The sequence below is a fragment of the Trichosurus vulpecula genome, chromosome 2, assembly GCF_011100635.1.
Source record: "Trichosurus vulpecula isolate mTriVul1 chromosome 2, mTriVul1.pri, whole genome shotgun sequence".
Classification (NCBI taxonomy): Eukaryota; Metazoa; Chordata; class Mammalia; order Diprotodontia; family Phalangeridae; genus Trichosurus; species Trichosurus vulpecula.
The window spans coordinates 384,971,236-384,989,836 of record NC_050574.1 but is presented as its reverse complement, the minus strand read 5'-3'; the positions used below and the strand labels follow the sequence as shown (position 1 = coordinate 384,989,836).

General features: G+C 40.2%; 1 protein-coding gene across 2 annotated transcripts in view; it reads right to left on the bottom strand.

The window, feature by feature from the left end:
- The window catches only part of TBC1D8 (TBC1 domain family member 8), a 130,381-nt gene extending 113,028 nt beyond the window's left edge, over positions 1-17,353 (bottom strand). The window contains exon 1 of one of the 2 annotated variants that reach the window (XM_036742558.1): positions 16,711-17,353. In XM_036742558.1, the coding sequence (XP_036598453.1) occupies positions 16,711-16,837 (127 nt within the window). In that variant the 5' untranslated portion in view covers positions 16,838-17,353. The remainder of the gene's footprint in view (positions 1-16,710) is intronic. The other variant, XM_036742557.1, reaches the window with a different exon arrangement.
- Between the last annotated feature and the right edge of the window lie 1,248 nt (positions 17,354-18,601).

Genomic DNA, 18,601 nt, shown 5'->3' with positions numbered 1-18,601 from the left:
CATCTTCTGAATTAGAATAAAAACTCCTCAAAGACAGGGATATTTTATAATGATATTTTAATACAGCCCAATTGTGCCTTGATCAGTGCTAAACACACAAGCTATTTACTGACTAAATCACATATATTTTTAACCAACTTCAATTTTAAAAGAATATGGTTGAGGCAAGGGAAGGCAGAAACAATTATCTAAAATGTATTTTGGCAACAAAAAGTTTACGTAAGTTGAAATATGTAGTCATGCAGGTACAAAGACTCCTTCCATAAAGATTACATTATTTGTGTTCTTGGACAAAAAAAGGAAAGTGCCAGAAATTGTGAAATTAAAAGTCTAAAATTTGTGGGGGAGGCTTATTTTGAATTTATTTTATTTCATTCTGAACTTAAATACCAAATAAAATGGGCATTTCTACAATACATTATGGTGTATATATGTTTAATAGTAATTAAGGTGGGACTTTTTGCTTTTCTTAAGTGCCTTTAATGATTCTGGCCTTTGTTTGAATGGGGCAGATAAAATGGGATCTTTTTGTCTTGGCACAGAGACAATTGGGCATCATTGACTTGTATATGATGTGATACTAGGGGATGGGGAACTATCCCATATCCAGCCTGGGTGAGGTCAGAGCCCTCAGGGCTCCAAACAGGATATAATCGAGGAGAGCTTGGCATTTGACTTTTGGGGCACACTCATGGAAGGAGTGTTGAGACTCTGGGCAAGCTGTGAACTGCCCCCCAGCTTTGCAGCCCAGAAGTTGGCACTGGTAACTATGTGTTGTGATTTGAATCAGACAAAGTCTGTCTGTTGATGTTTGTAATTTGTTTGTATTTGCTCTGAAGTGCAGGGTTCTGGCTTTTCCCCCTGAACTAAGTGAATGATATTTGTATATTGGTTTGAAATAAGATTGTTAATCCCTTAATGCTGCTTTCCTTAGTAAAGCAGATCAAAAGAACTTGCGTTGGCAGCTTTCTGGGTGCTGGTTGTTGGTGGACCTTACACTGCCACAGCAGCTGCTAGCAAGATTGTTACAACACTATGGCATAATATAAATAACATATGAAAGAAGGTACATAGTTGTTATATATAAAGAGTTGTGTGTGTGTGTGTGTGTGTGTGTGTGTTAGAGAGAGAGAGAGAGAGAGAGAGAGAGAGAGAGAGAGAGAGAGAGAGAATGTACCTAGTTGTTTGCATGTTGTCTCGTCTATAAGAATGTGAACTTCTTGAGGGCAGGGGCTACTTTTGATTTTCCTTTATACTCCCAGTGTTTAGCACACATAGTAAGCACTTAATAAATGTTTTTGACTGACTTTTTTTTGCTACCCCATCCCTATCCTCCCTTTTCACTCCCATCTCAACCACTGGAAGAAAAAATTCCTAGTGACAAATGTATACAGACAAGCAAATAAATTCCCACATTAGCTATGCCTGAAAAAAATCATCGTATTCTGCATCTTGAGTCCCTCATCTGTCAGGAGGTACACAGCATGTTTCATCCTGAGTACTCTGAAGTCATAGTTAGTCTTTCCACTGATTGAGTTCCCAAATCTTTCAAAGTTGCTTTTCTTTACATTGTTGTATACATTTTTCACTTGGTTCTGTCACTTTAGTCTTGAACAATTCATATAAATGTTCCCAGGTTTCTTGGGTATCAGCCCCTTCAATAATTTCTTATGGCATGATAATATTCCATTATATTTATATGCCAATTTTTTTTCAGCCATTCTCCAAATGATGGGCACCTTTGTTTCTAGTTCTTGGCTATAACAAAAAAATTGCTATAAACATATTAGTACATATGAGTCCTTTTTCCTTTGTCTTTGATCTCTTTACAATATAAGCCGAGTAGTGCTATCTTTGGGTCAAAGGGCATGCAGAATTTAGTGAGTTTGGGGGCATAATTCCAAACTGCTAAAAGTCCAAAGTTAAAAGGGGCAAAGTACTTTTAATGGTTATGTTTATTTGGGAAAAAAGTTTTCCAAGTGAAGGTTAAAAATACTATAGTACTGAGGACGCCCTATTCTTTTTGAACAACAGGCTAAATGTTTTTCATTACTACAATCTGTGAAAATAAGTCAGAAATGGAGGTGGGAATCAACAAGAAGTCTACAAGCATTTATTAAGCATTTACTAGAAAAAAAATGGAAGGGGGCAAAAAATTATTATCTTGTCTCTAAAACTAGCTCCTCTATCAGGGGAAAAAAAGACTCTTTTCCCAGAAGACTAAAGGCCTCTCAGTGAAGAGGCATTGGAATTAGAAGTAAATAAAAATATGCGACATTAGAAGCATTTCTGGAAAAGATCTGAAGACTCTGTGAAGACATGCCCCATGTGTGCTATACTTTATAAAAGCTAAATATGTAGTACTGAGAAGACAAACATATGAAGTCTAAACAGTATGTGAAGCACCAGCGACATACCATTCTAACTGTTGCTAATCACAGACAAGCTAGTTTAGTCCTTTCTGTTAATCTTGAAAACATTACAGTATCACAAATTTACTTTCTCAGCTTGTGTACTCCCTGTGTGCACAACAATGATTCCTACACCTTGTTTTCTGGCTACTTATCCCCATGTCCCACCTTTCCCACCCGCCTCCATGAACCTAAACAACACAACAGTACCTCAGTTGACCCAAAGCAGACCATCAAATTTTTGTAAATAAATAACTTTATAAGCAGTAGAAAAGCTACCCTTTTAAAGGAACTTTGCACAGACCTTCTTATAAAGCAAAAATTCTAACATCTGTTTTTAGATTCATTTGGGTCTTTAGCATACTAGATTTTCTTAAAATTGGGTACACACATATAATATATACATACATGTATTCAGTAGTTTTCAGTTATGTCTGACTCTTTGTGATGCCATTTGGGTTTTCTTTGCAAAGATACTGAAGTAGTTTGTTATCTCCTTTTCCAGCTCCTTTTACAGATGAGGAAACTGAGGCAAAGAGGGTGAAGTGACTTGTTCAGGATCACACAGCTAGTAAGAGGCCAGATTTGAACTTGGAAAGATGACTCTTGCCAACTCCAGGCTCAGCATTCTATCCACTGAGCCACCTAGCTGCCCCACATACATATATGTATATATTTGTATTTTGTACACATAGACACATAACATACTTCCCTTTTTCAAATACTATACTTACTCTAGTTTAGCCACATAACATTTTTAGACTTGAAATATACTGATGGAACCCATAAATACTGGCCTAGGGGTATTCCATTAATCAACTGGCATTTCTTAAATGTCTACTATATGCAATGCACTGTACTTGGTGCTGGGGATACCAATACAAAAATGAAATACTCCTTCCTCCAAGCAGCCTACCCTCAGGATAAAGGGGAAAGTCAGAGAAGTTTTAGAGCAACAAAGAAAATTAAACCTACTTTCATGTCACCTCAAGTACTATACTAGTATTTTTGATATCTACACAATTCCATACCTGATGCTTTGAAAGGGAAAAATAATTGTTAGCATTGAAATTCTTACCTCACCCCTCAGCTCACGTATAATGTTTTCTCCCATGTCTTGGGAGAGACTGAGCCAAATAACAGTAGTATTATATGCTTAGTATGATAGGATTCGTGTAAAGAAAATAATTTAAAACAACAAAGCTCAGAACAGAGGGGAAAATACAGTACCTAATTCTATGAACAGTGATCAGCTATCTTCCATGAAAGTTATGAGGTTTCCAACCCCTTTGCATTTAGTATATCATCTATGTGGCGGGGTGGGGGGTACAGAGCAGAGAAATAAAGTACCTCAAGGAAGAAGAGCATGCCAGTGACTCTTAGAGTAATTCAAAAATGATCATGCAGAAAACATGGCAGCAAGCAATGAATCCATGAACCAATGATAATCAGCCCATGTGTTGTCTCTGGCAGGCAAACCAACTCTAACTCCAGTGAGCTAGCATTGCCATTCAGACAGGGTCTGTTCAGGATGTGCGGAACCTGTGGCCTTGAGAGCACATGTGGCCTTCTAGGTCCTTGGGTGCAGCCTTTTGACTGAGTCCAAGCTTTACAGAACAAATCTTTTTATTGAGAGGATTTGCTCTGTGAAGTTTGGATTCAGTCAAAGGGTCACACTTGAAGATCTAGAGGGCCACATGTAGCCTTGAGGCTGCAGGTTCTCCACCCCTGATCTATCCTAATCATCTTCTGTTTTGTCTAATACACATTTGTAGCTACCATCCTATCACTGAAACTCCTTGCAATCTCAACCATCCTAAATACAGTCTCAAGCCCAGGATAATGAAAAAATATGTTGTTGCTGGTTTTGTAATGAGGGAAGGTATATAAATTATATTCAAATAACTACTAATATTAATAGGAATTACTATAAATGTATCAGAAAAATATGCCTGAAAGTATTACAATCCAATTTTTAAAAATTGACATAAAAGGAGCATGTCCTATTTGAGAGCTATATCCCCCAGAAGCTTCTGTATCATTACACATCATGAAGAAGTTGGCGGATACTGGGTGATAAGTATTCCTAGCACAGAAAGTTTAAAAAGAAAAAGGAATATATTTCCCCATAGTGAATGGGAAGGGCAAAAAAGGAAAGAGGAGGGGATGGGATGGTAAAGGAAGGGAGTGGATGGGAAAGGAAGAGAGGAGAGAGAAAGGAAAGGGAGGGGAGGGGAAAAGAGAAAAGGGAAAGGGAGAAGAAAGGAAGGGGGGGGGGAGGGATGCTTTTCATGTTGGTGCTAGCATTCCTGGTATAAATAGAGGTATCACGTGGAAAATCAGAGGTCTCTAGGCCTTGGACCTTCAACTTTTATCTAACAATCAAGTTTCTATCACCTTTCCCCATTCCATAGTAAGCAGCATGGTAGAAAAAGGCAGCATGAAAAGGAATCACAAATGGACTCAAAAAAAGCCTTTGGTACCTGGTGGCTTAGAAGAGACTCCAACCACAATGTGTCATTTCAATGCGGTTATTCCAGTGATAGAGATCCAAACCTATTCATGCCTGCCCATCCTGTGTGATTCTTATCCATGTCCTTACAGAAATGCACCACAGGGTGTTCTAATGCTGGGAAATGGGTGGTGTGAAACACAGTTCCAGAGGAACAATAATAAAGCATGTTATGCACCTCTTGACAGAGAGGTGATGGATTCAGGAAGCAGAATGAGACACGAATTTTTGGATACAGCCAATGGATGAATTTGTTTTGTATGACTACATATATTTGTCACAAAGGAGAGAAAGTAAATACTTGTTTCTTGAAAATTAATTAAAATTTCAAAAGCCAACAGGCTATAATTAAGGTTAGTCTTAAGAAAATAGATTTTGTCAAAAATAAAATGTAGTTTCATGAGAAAAAACTAAAGAATATGTGTCAAAAATCTTGTGAACTCAAAGCCAAATTGCATAAAAAACAAATGATATAGCAGAGGGAGGACATATTACATATTAAAAATTTTTCCTTAAGATATATTATCTTTTTTGAAGAACATTTTCCACAGGAGCAGCAAGAGAAAATCCTCTAAATAATTATAATGTGCCCTTGTCTTCTACATAATATGTTTATCTTACTGAATACTAAATAGGTACAAAAGAGGAAAAACATCTTCACACACACACACACACACGCACACACACACCAGTACCTTAACAGTAGATTGAAGAATATAAGCTCATCTTCTGACTGTGTTACCTTTCCATTGCAGAAGAAAGAAGACCAAATCTTTTAAAGAGTAATGTGTAAACTGAGGCCATCATGTATTCAACTATCTTCTCTTAAATCAAATTCTCTATTTGGCTTCTTTGTGTCAAACAAGCTTACTAGATTGCTTTGTCTCTTGCCTTCACCTTTTCCTGTTTGTTACTAAAATATCTTCCTACTCCTAAAGTGAAGTTGGACTTTGAAAGAGCAGTTGAACTAACTGTATTAAGGAAAGGGTAATGGTAGAGAAACTTAAATCATAGGAATTAGCACTATAAGGGAACTCAGAGAGGAAAACTAGTTTAAATCTCCTTATTTGACAGACAAGAAATTGGCTCAGAGAGGTTGTGACTTTTGTACAACATCGCACACTAGCAACACAGCCAGGACTGAATCCTAATCTAATATTTTTTACCACCAGGCTGACCAATAGAAAATGAGTGCTTTGTACTAAAAACTAAAATAAAGTTATGTTACCATTTTCTAAGGTGCCCATATACTTTCCTTTTGAATGGCCAGCACATTTTCTCTTATTTTTCAACTCAATCTATCCACAAGTAATTTTCTTAGTGGCAAGAAGCTTTTTAAATAAGAGAAACAAAAAGGTAAAGAAATACTGTGGAATTTGATTTTAAAAACAGAACAAGCCTAGGCTTAAGATTGTTTTTCATCAATATTTATTGAGTGCCTGCAATGTATTAGTCACTCTTTGTCTACAGCAGCCAGAATAGACCCTGGAGGAGACTATATTTTTAAAGGGTAGTTGTTTTATTTTCATGCACTGCATACCTCCCATAGGACACGAGGTAGAGAACAAGAATTGATAAGTTTCAGATTGAAGTAGTGATGGGTAATAAACAATATTTATGGCTGTTACTTCTATTGGGGAAATGATTCTGGTTTTCTTTCAAATTACTGGCATTACTTTATCACCAGTTAGCTCAAAGAATGTGTGCCTGTTGGCACAGAACACAAATTACCCTATGAGGAGCAGCGGGCATAAGGGATAGAAAGCTAGACCTGGAGCTAGGAAAATCTGGACTTAAACTTTTCCTCACACATTTGTGAGCTGTGTAACCCTGGGCAAATTACTTAACCTCTTTGAGCCTCAGTTTCCTCAGCTGTAAAATGTGAATGATACTACTTGTACCTTTAGTAGCTAATCTCATAAGGTTGTTGGAAATTTGAATGAGATAATGTACATTTTTGCTTCACAAACTTTAACATACTATGTAAATTTCTATTCTTATTAATAAGAATTATTATTATTACTCTGATGCTAAATGGAGTCAAGTAGAGCTAGAATGGGACCTCTCCAAATAACAGATAGAACTGGCTCTTGCACAATTTATGCTTATCTTAATTCCATACATTAAAAACAAAAACAAAACTTTCAACTTTACAACTGGGAAGAAAATCTTTCTCAATTCTAACTCCACGACTGTGAATTTTTCTTATTACAGGAAGGATAAAGAAATGAGAAAGCTGGATTCAGAGTCAGAGGACCTTGGCTCACCCCCTAGGTCTACACTCAAGTTTTGTAACTTTGGGCAGGTCACTCAACTTTCTCATGACATCCTTAGTTTCCTCATCTGTAAAATGGGGTTAAGTAGCATTTGTGCTACCCTACCCTACCTTACAGATAAGATGAAATCATCTATGTCAATATGTCTATGAAATCATCTATGATTTCATAAAATGAAATCATCTATGTCAATCACCCCTTTAAGTGTTACAGAAATTAAGCTATTATTGTAACAATTCTTTATCTGCAATCACAGGTCTCTCCCAATTTGAGGAGTCACTCAAACATGCAGAATGCTATTCAATTTTTGTGTTAATATACAACAATGATTATGGAAAATGTTTACACCAGGAAAGGAAATTCATTGGTTTCATTTTTTAAGGGGTCCTTTGGCCACCAGAATTCAAAAAGAGAAGCACCCTAGGTTAGCAATGCTAAATGGAGCTTTCTCTGTTCATCCATTGCTCCCTATCAGGTTTTAGAATTTAAAAGACTACACAGGTCTTCAAATACTGAGTTGCTCTTGAGCACCCCTATATATCTTTAAAATCTTTAGCCACCTACGCACTTCCAATCCTACTCATCACCCATGCACATATTAAAATCATATGACATTCCCTGAAAGATATAATAGTTTATTCAACAACCCTTAGATTTTTAACATTAATCTAGGTATAAAATAAGGAAGACACATTTGCCAAAAGGTATTTGCCACTGTCATAGAAGCTGTCCAGAACAGTCCAAATGAAAGAAGAACTCCCTATAGATATAGAGGCACTCCAGATGCTTCTTTTTGCAGATGATATTATGCTGATTAAATCTAGCCTTGGAACATAGAGAGTCATAATCACACAGAAGATTTCACGTTAATTATCTACAGAGAAAAAATCCAAGTGAATGAAGAGTACTTATTTGCTCAGACTATGATATTGCGATTGGACAGTGAACCACAGAGTAGATATATCAATATATCTGTCTTGTATAGACAATGGACCCAGAATAGAATCAGAGGAAGAAAGAGGACTGGATTGCCTTTGGGAAATTGTATAGTAGAAAGGTCTATCTTTTTAACATCAATATTCTTCTGGTGATGCTAGGTGGCTATAAGTCATGGAATGCCATAGTCACCAAAGATTTAGAGTTGTGGGTCTCTGAAAAATCATTGGCATGTCATGAGCAGGCTGATACACATAACTAATGAAGAGTGATACAGAAAAATTAGTGAAAATTCTACTAGAGGGATACATAAATGCAAAAAGTGGTGAGACAGAAGTGTAGCAAGACTAAAGGATAAGTGTGAAGGACAGAGCCAAGATGGAAGAGTAAATACAGGAATTCACCTGAACTCTCCCAATTTTCCCTCCAGACTAATGGATAAGTGATGGAAAGTCTGTGCGCTCCTCTGGTACATTTACAATGTCAAGGAATCTAGAGGAAGGCCCCCAGAATATTGGAGGGAGCCTCTGTGTAGGAATTATGGGAAAACATGGGCAAAAGCCCCACAGGATGTGGGGGATGCCATTCTGTATACTATAGGAGTACCCTTATCAGTAGGATCACAGATCCATCAAAGCAAAGTATACCTGAAAAGGTCTTCCAAACTAGTTTTCATTCAATTTCTCTATTTCTTCATGAGTTGCAACAGATGGTTCAAAAAAGACAATTATCAAGCTAGAATTACCTTCATTGTGGTCTATTAGCTTATGATTATCACAAGCATAGCAAATAAGCCTGATGATCCAAGCATCTAATGAAATATTTCTCTTTGGAAATGCTATGTGCCTTAGGGCATACAATGAAATCAACACCATCAACTCAGTGTGTGGTATAGTGGAAAGAGTGTTGAATGAGGGATCAGAGGACCAATCCCTACATACACACATACACACACACACACACACACACACACATGCACACCTATCTATCTATTTATCTATCTATAATATATATGTAAATATGGATAGACAGGTATGTGTGTGTGTGTATGTTTTATACACACACACACACATTGCTTAGAGAAGTCACTTCCCTATCTCTGGTCTCAGTTTCATCATCAACCAAGGAAACGAGAGGTTTGGCTAGTAACCTCTAAGATTCTTGCTGGCTCAAAATCTAGAATTGGATTATTATCATGGCATAAATTAAACAAACAAGCAGTTTTAAAATGCCTATTTAATATGTACCCATATGATGTAGGCAAATAGTCAGGTGTCACTGGTTCTTTTCGAACACAAAGGACAAACAACAACAACCTATATCATAGGTACTATTCTAGGCTGGGGAAACAAAGACAAAATCAAAACAACCCCTGCCCTCAAAGAGCTGACATTCTACTGGGGTGAGGGGAACACCATGTTCACAGATCATTAAGAATAGTAGAAAGTAAATACAAGGGAGGCCCTGGCATCTAAGGCAGGGGAAAAAGAAATGGCTAAATTCTCATGTAGGAGACTGAGTTTGAGCTGAGCTTTGAGAAAAAACAACTAGGTATTCTCAACGGCAGAAATGGGGAGGGAATGCATTCCAGGCAGTGCAGTGATAGAGTGATAAAAGTTGGCATGTCATGTGTGAGCAACAGCAAACTGTCCAGTTTGGCTGGAAGTCATGAGTGTGTAAAGAGAAATACTGCGTAAGAAATCTGGAAAGGTAGGCTGGAGTCAGATTAAAGACTTTTGATAACAAAATAAGGAGTTTGCATTTTACCCTCAAGACAACAGGGAACCACTAGAACTTATCGAGCAGGGAAGTGACTTGGTCAGACCTGTGCTTTAGGGATATTTGGCAACTGTGGAGAGAGATGGATTGATGAGAGAAAGGGAAACCAATGAAGAAGCTATTTTAACAGTCCAGGAGAGATGCAGTAAGGACCAAAACAAAGGTGAGGTGGTCACCATGAAAGTGGAACAGATGTGAGAAAATGTTGTAGAAATGGAATCAACAAAACTTGGTGACTGATTGAACATGGGGTTAAGGAAAAGAGGAGAGCCACACATGAATGACTGGGAAGATGCTATTCTCATAGACAGCATGGAGAAGTATGGAATAGGGCGGATTGGAGGACAGGAGGACAGAGTTCTGTTTTGGATGTATTGAGTTTTTTCCCACTGATACCAATGGGACTTACAATTCAAAATATCCTCAACAGAGAGACTAGGGCTAGATTTATATATTCCAAAGGTCTTTGCATAGAGCTGACAAGGTCACTGAATGCATATTAAGAGAATAGAAGAGAGTCCAGGTTAGAAACTGAGGGTCCACCCCCAGTTAGAGAGGCAAGACAAAAGAGTCTGGGGAACAAGAGGAGAACCAAGAGAAAGCAGCATCAGGAAAACCCCAAGAGCTGTGTATACTGAGGAAAGTAGGGTCAACCATGTTAAATGCTACAAGAAGATTAACTGAGAAAATCAGTGCATGAAGTGTTTTATTAGATAATTTTTATTAGATAATTATTAATACATTACTCTTGCTGCATTCAAATGAAATGCGGTATGTCATGTGTATGAAAGCACTATTGTAGGACCCAGGGATGATCTGATTAGTTCAGAAAGACCTGTGATTTAAATCATCAATGGAGGGAATTTCTTGCCCTTCTTTCTACTCCACTTGCAATCTGTGGGCAATATATAGTCTGAGAGAGTAACCTGAAGCACTGAGAGTATGAGTGACTTGCCCAGGGTAACACAGGAAAGCCAGTGTGTGCAGGAGGTTAGGACTCATTCCCCATTCTGCCTCTCTCCTTATTACTATGCTACATAATGTCACTGTACCACATTTTTAAAAATGCTTAAGAAATAATCTAAATCAGAGGGGTCAAATGTGGTATCCCACAACACTTGGAGGTGGGGAGGGGGTGGTGGTGAACTAGATTAAAATGTAATATGGACATACTCAACAAAATACTGAAATACAATAAAACATAGACAATACTGCATTTTAAAACTAAATCAATCTGTGGTCTACAGGGATCCTTATGTATGATTTAGTGGACTTCATTCCTATTTGAGTTTGACACCAGTGATCTAAATTACAGTCAGCTTGGTCTTAATTTACTGGAAATCATATTGCTCAAAGGAGTTGGTTCCAGAATTGAACAAGAGAAAGTGAGAGCTGTATTGCCTTTGGGAAGTTCTAAGTTCCTTCAAGGAGCCCAAGCTTTTTCTTGAATCAAAGGCCCATGTTTTTCCTATTTTAATTTTAATTATTTTAATATACTGAATTTGACAAACAGCTGCAAACATGAGCATTTCCACATAGAAAAAAGAACAGAAAAAGGCTTACAGGTGATGCCACAAATCTCTACCACACATGGTTTGGCCCTTTTTTCTTTAAAGTAGATATAAATTCAGCAAGTTGTTTTCAAAGCTGTCACACTTGTCTCTGTTTCCTTCTGAATCTCCTTCTGTTCTTTTCTGTATCTTAAAAAAAAAAACCTCATGGATGCTCCTATTTTTTCCCATCTTTTCTTGTTTCTATCAATATCAATAAAACTCTCCCCACAAAAAATTTAAGCCCTCCATTATCAATAAATAAGCATAATCAATCAAAATAAATCCACACACTGAGGGCCCATCTTCTTAACAAAAACATTTTTCTTCCAGCGAAGTTGTCTAGAATACCAAAGTAACGAAAGAATTGAGTTAAGCATGGTGGAGATAATCATGACATGCTCAAAACAGGAAATTAAAAAGGGGAAGCATAAAATATGTCATCAAAGAAAAGTATAATACCAAGATTAGATAAGGTTGTCATATAGAACCAATGAACAACCAATGGTATTTCACTGGTATCCTTACAAAACCCAAACAAGTTAAGGATGGTACCCAAAATATTGGTTGGACACCATAGGGAAATTTCATGGGAAGACATAGACAAGATGTACACAGGATGGGCAGGCATAGATGGGTTATGATCTATACTTCTGGAGGGAATATCTGGAATTGAGAGATTACAGACCCCTTTGAGTATGGTCTAAGACAAGATCAGGAACAAAGGGTTACTATAAGCATTCTGAAGGACACAATGAAAATAGCCCAAAGATCAATTCATATTATCAAGCTACTAGAGGGCACAGAAATACAGATACTGAAAGCACGAGAGGATAAAATCAAGAAAGTTTTCAAAAGGGCAGACCTGGTCTCTGATAGATGAGCATAGAGCTCTTTCATTTTATAAGACACTCTAAATAGTTGTGGTAAACTAGAGGGGTGGGGTAGAAGAAAATCATGACCTACTAATTTCTCTGTTTTCTCCAAAACGCTCATTCCTAGCACACTATATAATCCTAGGGCTGCCTGAATTTTAAAATTATTTAAGAGTCCAACTAGGTGCTTGGCACCATGGCCAACTTAATATTGCACAGTTGTTTATTCCCCTTTGGATGCACCAATACCATTAATTTCGGCACTCTGAACTTAAGAATTGACCTGTAGGGTGGCAGCCTCTTTTATGCTAAACCTACTTCTTTTATATTTAATGAGGTGAGGGGGAAGTGTTTCTACATTTTCACTGACACCTAGGAAGTCTGTGGTACTCCTGCCCCCAAAGGTGAGTGCCAAGGTAGAAGAACAAAAGAAGACTGTCACTGGCCTCTTCTAATTCCTCAAATTTAGGAAGAAGGAAGTGTAAACCCTGGAGGGTAAAGACGAATTTTCCTATTCTGTTGCCTGAGAAACAGTAGTACAAAGATGAAGTTTATTACCCCTTCACCTACCTCAGCCCTTGTTATTTTTTTCTTTTTCTAAAAAAAGTAAAGGTTATAAAAGAAGAGGATCCTCATCTCTAGGCCATCCCCCACAAGTGTTCTGCTTCCGGGTTCAAGAACTCTAATATGATCATAATCTTTTATCTCTCTTTGTTCTTCTCCCTAGGTCTTTACTTCTCCTAAATTCATTCATTCTTTATTATTTGATCTCCAATCACACCATTTCCCCTACTGTTCCAGGCCAGCACTTCTGCTCCGGCAACACTCTCTTCTCTTTCCCACCATAATCCCCTAGTAAAGTTCAGCACCATATAAAAATGAAGACATATAGGATTGGGGCTAAAAGGGACCAAAGAGACTATCTCATCGACCCCTCTCATTTTACAGATGAGAAACTGAAGCTTAGGAAAGCTAGCTTTCTCCAAAGTCACAGGAAGAATCGGCACTAAAACCCAGGTCTTCTGACTCCTACTTCTATGTTGTTCAGTCGTGGCCAACCCTTCATGATCCCATTTGAGGTTTTCTTGGCAAAGTGGTTTGCCATTTCCTGCTCTAGCTCATTTTACAGATGAGCAAACTGAGGCAAAAATGGTTAAATGACCCAGGGTCACATAGCTAGTAAGTGTCTGAGGCCACATTTGAACTCAGGTCTTCCTGAATCCAGGCCACCTAGCTGCCCCTAGTCTCAGAGTACCTATAGTACAGGGTTATTTTTTCATAATTATCTATTTACATTTTATCCATAGTACTACTTGAATCATGTCTATTTCTCCCCTAACTTTGAGCAAAAGTCAAGGAATTTCTCAAATTTCATTTTTCTAAATACCTTCCTCCAGATTTTTAGGGTTTAAAAGAATGAATTTCGGTCAAAATTTATCAAGAGTATTCTTTCCTTTCTGAGGTCTCTAATGTTACCAGATTAAACTCCTATCATTTCTCAAACCTTCATAACAGTAATGTTTCTCTTACTCTATGTTAGAGCATAAGGTTCCCTTTAAGGACAATCTGACCTGATAACTCAGGGTCTCTCCAACTAAAAAACAAGTGCAATTTGTTTCACAGTCTCATATCTAAAAGTGAATGGCCTAAAACTGAAAAGCACTGTGCCATCATTAAGGTCAACATGGTACACTGTGTCCCTAGGAAATTAAACAGTCAGGAAACCTGAGTTCTTTCAATTCTTAGGGCCAACACCCTCAACACCCTCTGCCTCTGGTTTCTTTTTATTTGTTTTGTTCTTTAGGAGTGTGTGTGTGTGTGTGTGTGTGTGTGTGTGTGTGTGTGTGTGTGTTTGTTTTGGACAAGTGTGGTGTGGAGTGCTGGACTTGGAATCAGGAAGACATGCATTCGAATCCTTTCTCTGATACATACAAGCTGTGTGACTCCAGTAAAGTCACTCAATTTCTCTGGGCTCCAGTTTTCTCATTTGCAAAATGTGAAGATTGATCTAGATGACTTCTCTGTCCCTTCCAGCTCTAAATCTATGATCCTAAGAGAATACTACCACTTATACTTGTTAAGAGGTTCACTAGACTGTTCTCACAATTATAATCAAGAAACAATTAGGACCCAGGCCTGGAGAAACACTGTGATGGATTCAAGGGCATTGAATGTAACAAAGTCTTAATGTTTCAAAACTGCTTTGAGTCTATCATTAATTATTACTGGACAACCGATAATGTGTTTCATGCTATACAACTTGGTAAGTCAATAGGAAGTCTCATAGCTTCCCTCCCTTATCCCTCCCCAATAGTTCTTGTTTGAACAAATACTTTTAACTTTCCATGTAACTCAAATCCTGAGCAGCCCGCCAATGTTTAAAAAGAGCTATCATGCTTAACTCCAAGCTGATATTCAAGTTACATAGCCTAAAGAGAATGTCTTCCCAAATCTAATCTTTCCTGTCTCCTTAAATTCATTCTGAATAATAAGAACTCCTCTCTCTTCAAGACCTACCAATGGTTCATTTTTGTGGTTCTTCAGTCTTTTTGTCAGTCATGTCTGACTCTTCGTGATGCCATTTGGATTTTCTTAGCAAACAGACTGGAGTGGTTTGCCATGTCCTTCTCCAGCTCATTTTACAAATCAGAAAACTGAAGTAAATAGGGTTAAGTGATTTGTCCAGGGACACATAGCTAATAAGTGGCTGCGGCTGGATCTGCACTCAAGAAAATGAGTCTTCCTGACTCTCAGCCAGGCACTCTATCCACTTCCCCCTACCTGCCCATGGTTCTTTTTATCATGTCTAAACTCCTTTGTCTAGCATCTAACTTTATGTTCCAACACAAATAACCTAATTCCTTTCCTTCAGACAGATAATTCTTCCCACTGACCCCTCCCACTCATATGGCATGAGCAACAACATGGAAAGTGTCCCTTTCCCCGGTTTAGAATGTTATCCTTGATCTTTGCCACCTATCAACTCCTACTCATTTTTAGAGGCTCAGTTTAAGTCATATTCCTACAAGTAAAGTACTCTGACCCACAATGCTAACTCCTTTCTCTGAATACCTGTATCACAAAACTTTCCAACCGTATAGTTTTTTCATCTCATTTCCTCATGTATTTTATAGTCCTCATACTTCTTCTGCATCCCCTACTGCACCTAGTACACAGCTGTTCCTACAGTTATATCCAGCTGATGAAACTTGTTGACCAATTCCCTTGGTTTTTATATGGCATTTCTTAACACACCTTTGTCTCTTCATTCAACAAATGTTTAGTAATCACCTTCTGAATTCAAGGCTTTGTGCTAGATGCTGGAGATAGATTTAAAAAAAAATTATGCTCTATCCTCACAGAGTTTACTTCCTATTGTATTAATTTGAAATTTTTTTTTTTTTTTTAGCAATCCAGAATTTTTTCTCAGATCATCCCTTAGGGGAAACTAAAGCAAAAAAAAAAAAAAAGTTAAACCGTTTCATTTTGCAATCAGGAAGATTAGATTTAGAAATGACAGTACAGCAACTCCTTCAGCTTCCCCTCCCTCGCGATTGTGATAAGTCCATAAGTACCTTTGTATTGAGGCATACAGAAGTGAAAGTCTGGAGCTACCCACTCCCACATGAGCCACCCACACAAAAAAAGTTTAGCAATCCTCTTAGGTGAACCTAATTCCTCTGTTTTCTTGGCTGGGCTGAACCAGATAGGATCCTACTGGGAACCCGAGTTATCCTTTGCGAGACGCTAACCCAAGTTTCCTCAAAGGGTGGCCCTAGGGCAGACTGCACACGCTCCATCCCAGGGGGTTATCGCCACGCACCTGCACAGGTGGAAACCGAATTTCCTGCTTCTTCCTGCCTATCTCTCTCACTCAGGCCCACAATCAAACTCTTGTTTACTCGAAAGGCAGTTTTCCTCCTGCGGTTCTACGATGAAGTTGGGCCGCCTAGTTCTAAGCCCGAAACCTTCCACCGGCCAGACCTCTCCCACCATAGCCTAAAGGGGTTTTTGCAACTGCAATTCGAAAGGAAATCCCAAATCCTAAGAGCCAGCCAGTGATTCCTTCACCTCCAACCCAACAACTCGCAACTACGAGGTAGCTGACCAGTGGCAGCCTACGGGATTCAACAACCCCCTTCCCCGGCTTTGCCCAGCAGCCCAAGGCGGGGGCAAACTCCAGGGGGTCGTCCCTTTTAGCTACAAAAGCTTTGGGCTCCGCCGTCTGCCCAGTATCCAAGCTCCCACTCCTGACCTCCAAAGCTACCTTCTTTTGTCCCCAACCCGCTGCTCAGCTCGACCCTACCCAGTGGCCCTGCCCCGGCTGTCCGTCCCTTCTCCCTGGGGAGCACCTGGGCTCGTGCCGCTTACCCGTGAAGCGGCCGCTGCCTTCCCCGTGGCCCCTCCGGCGCTGCAGGATGAAGTAGCAGCTGCTCTTCTGGGTGACCCAGAGCTTCAGGGCGTTCTTCAACAGCACCTCCTCCGGCTTCAGCCACATCTTCCACGCCTCCCACTGCGGCCGCAGCCGCCGCTGCCGCCGTCCCCTCTGTCCCGTCGGGGCTGCTGCCTCTGTCCCTTCGCCCCGGAATCCCGCGGCTCCTTACGGCTCCGCCCCCTGCCCGCCAGCCAGCAGCCCCGCTGGTCACATCGTCCCCCGCCGGGCCTGGCCCTGGCCCGCCCCCTACAGCCCTCACTCCCACCCCCTTCGTCCCGTCTGCTGCAGCCGGCTCCGGGAGGAGGAGTGCGGGTTCTCTCCGGGACTGCAGCCCCGCGTCGGTCCCCGCTCACTAGGGCGAAGGGAGCGTGGCTGGGGCTTGGGCTGGGAGTTACACCTTTCGGGGAGCAGCGATCTGCTTCTTCAGAGGAGCAGGGAAAGAGAAAGGGGTGCAGCAGCGCCCAAGAAGCCGAGGCACCGGCAGCTGCTGCTGGAGCCCAGCGCGCTTCCCCGGGCTGCGCTCCCAAGCCCGAGCTCCTCCCAGCTGTCGGCTGGGAGGCGTCGCCAGCCAAGGGCTGCTTCAACCGTAGGAGCAGGTTGGGTTTCCGTGTTTCTGCCTCTCCCCAGCGCACAGTTCCGGAATTGGGAGAGGAAGTCCAGTCCCAGCTCCCAAGTCCCTCCGCCTTCTTCCCATCCCTCCCTCCGCGTTCCCAGATCCTTCCCGCGGCGGGAATGAGGGGTGGGATTCAGGCTTCAAGGGGACCCTCCACTCACCCGGTGGACTAGCCAGCCTGGACCAACTGAAATATTCTTTCCCGATATCCCTAAGCCCTCCGGGGGACGGATGCTGGAGAATTGGGTCCTTCTGTTGCAAGGATTTTCCAACCTGGGGTCTTTGTCTGGGAGGTAAAAAAAAAAAAAAACACGAAAAAAAAAAACCTGCTTATCACTGGGAACCCCAACTAAATCCTCATACAGAGGTTAAGAAACAGAAGTGGCTTTTAGAAAAGATGCAAACCGTGAAACTGTTTTCAGATTTTGGGGGGGGGGGAGGACACGGGGAACCTGGGCTTCCTTCCAATAAGTTAACAGAGAGAGCGGAAGGAGGGGTTCAGGAGAGGAACAGCATAAACAATAACAGGATGAAAATCTTACAGACAAGCAAAGCGATGTGAAATCTCTGTGGGTGTTAAGTTCCACACAAAATACTGGGGGTAATGGGGCCCAACTGTAGACCAGCTGATCTGGAAAATGAAACGCAGCTGGAATTGTGCAAGGAAATCGGAAGTACTTAACAGAATTAGTCCAAGTAGTGATAAGTCGAAAATGTAATTATCCAGAAGAGATGTTGAGTTAACGTAAGGGTTTTAGAGAAGACAAATGAAAGGTTCAAAACAAACAAACAAAAACAGAATCGCTTTGGGACTCATAAGGTAGGGCAATATGCTGAACTTAGTTCTGAGTCATAGACAATACTTATGTAGGAGGGAGTTCCCAGTGGATGCGCTTCTATGTAATAATAACCATAACAATACAATCCAACGTTTTAGGGGTAACCTAGGATAATTATCAGGCCCTCTCTGCGATGTATGTGCTCAATTTGCATGAAGTACTCCAGTAAAATGAGGCTTTGCTGAAATGGCCCTGTTGCTCATGGAGAGGTAGGATATGGTTTCTAGGAAAAGATACCTCTTCTTCATCTTCTACCTGGTAAAAGTTAGAAAAAGGACCATCAGTCAGAGCTGAGGTGTAGGGTACGCTAACTGAATATGTTATCATCAGGAGCACATTATTGACGGCCTACTAGATGAAAAGTACTGTGCCAGG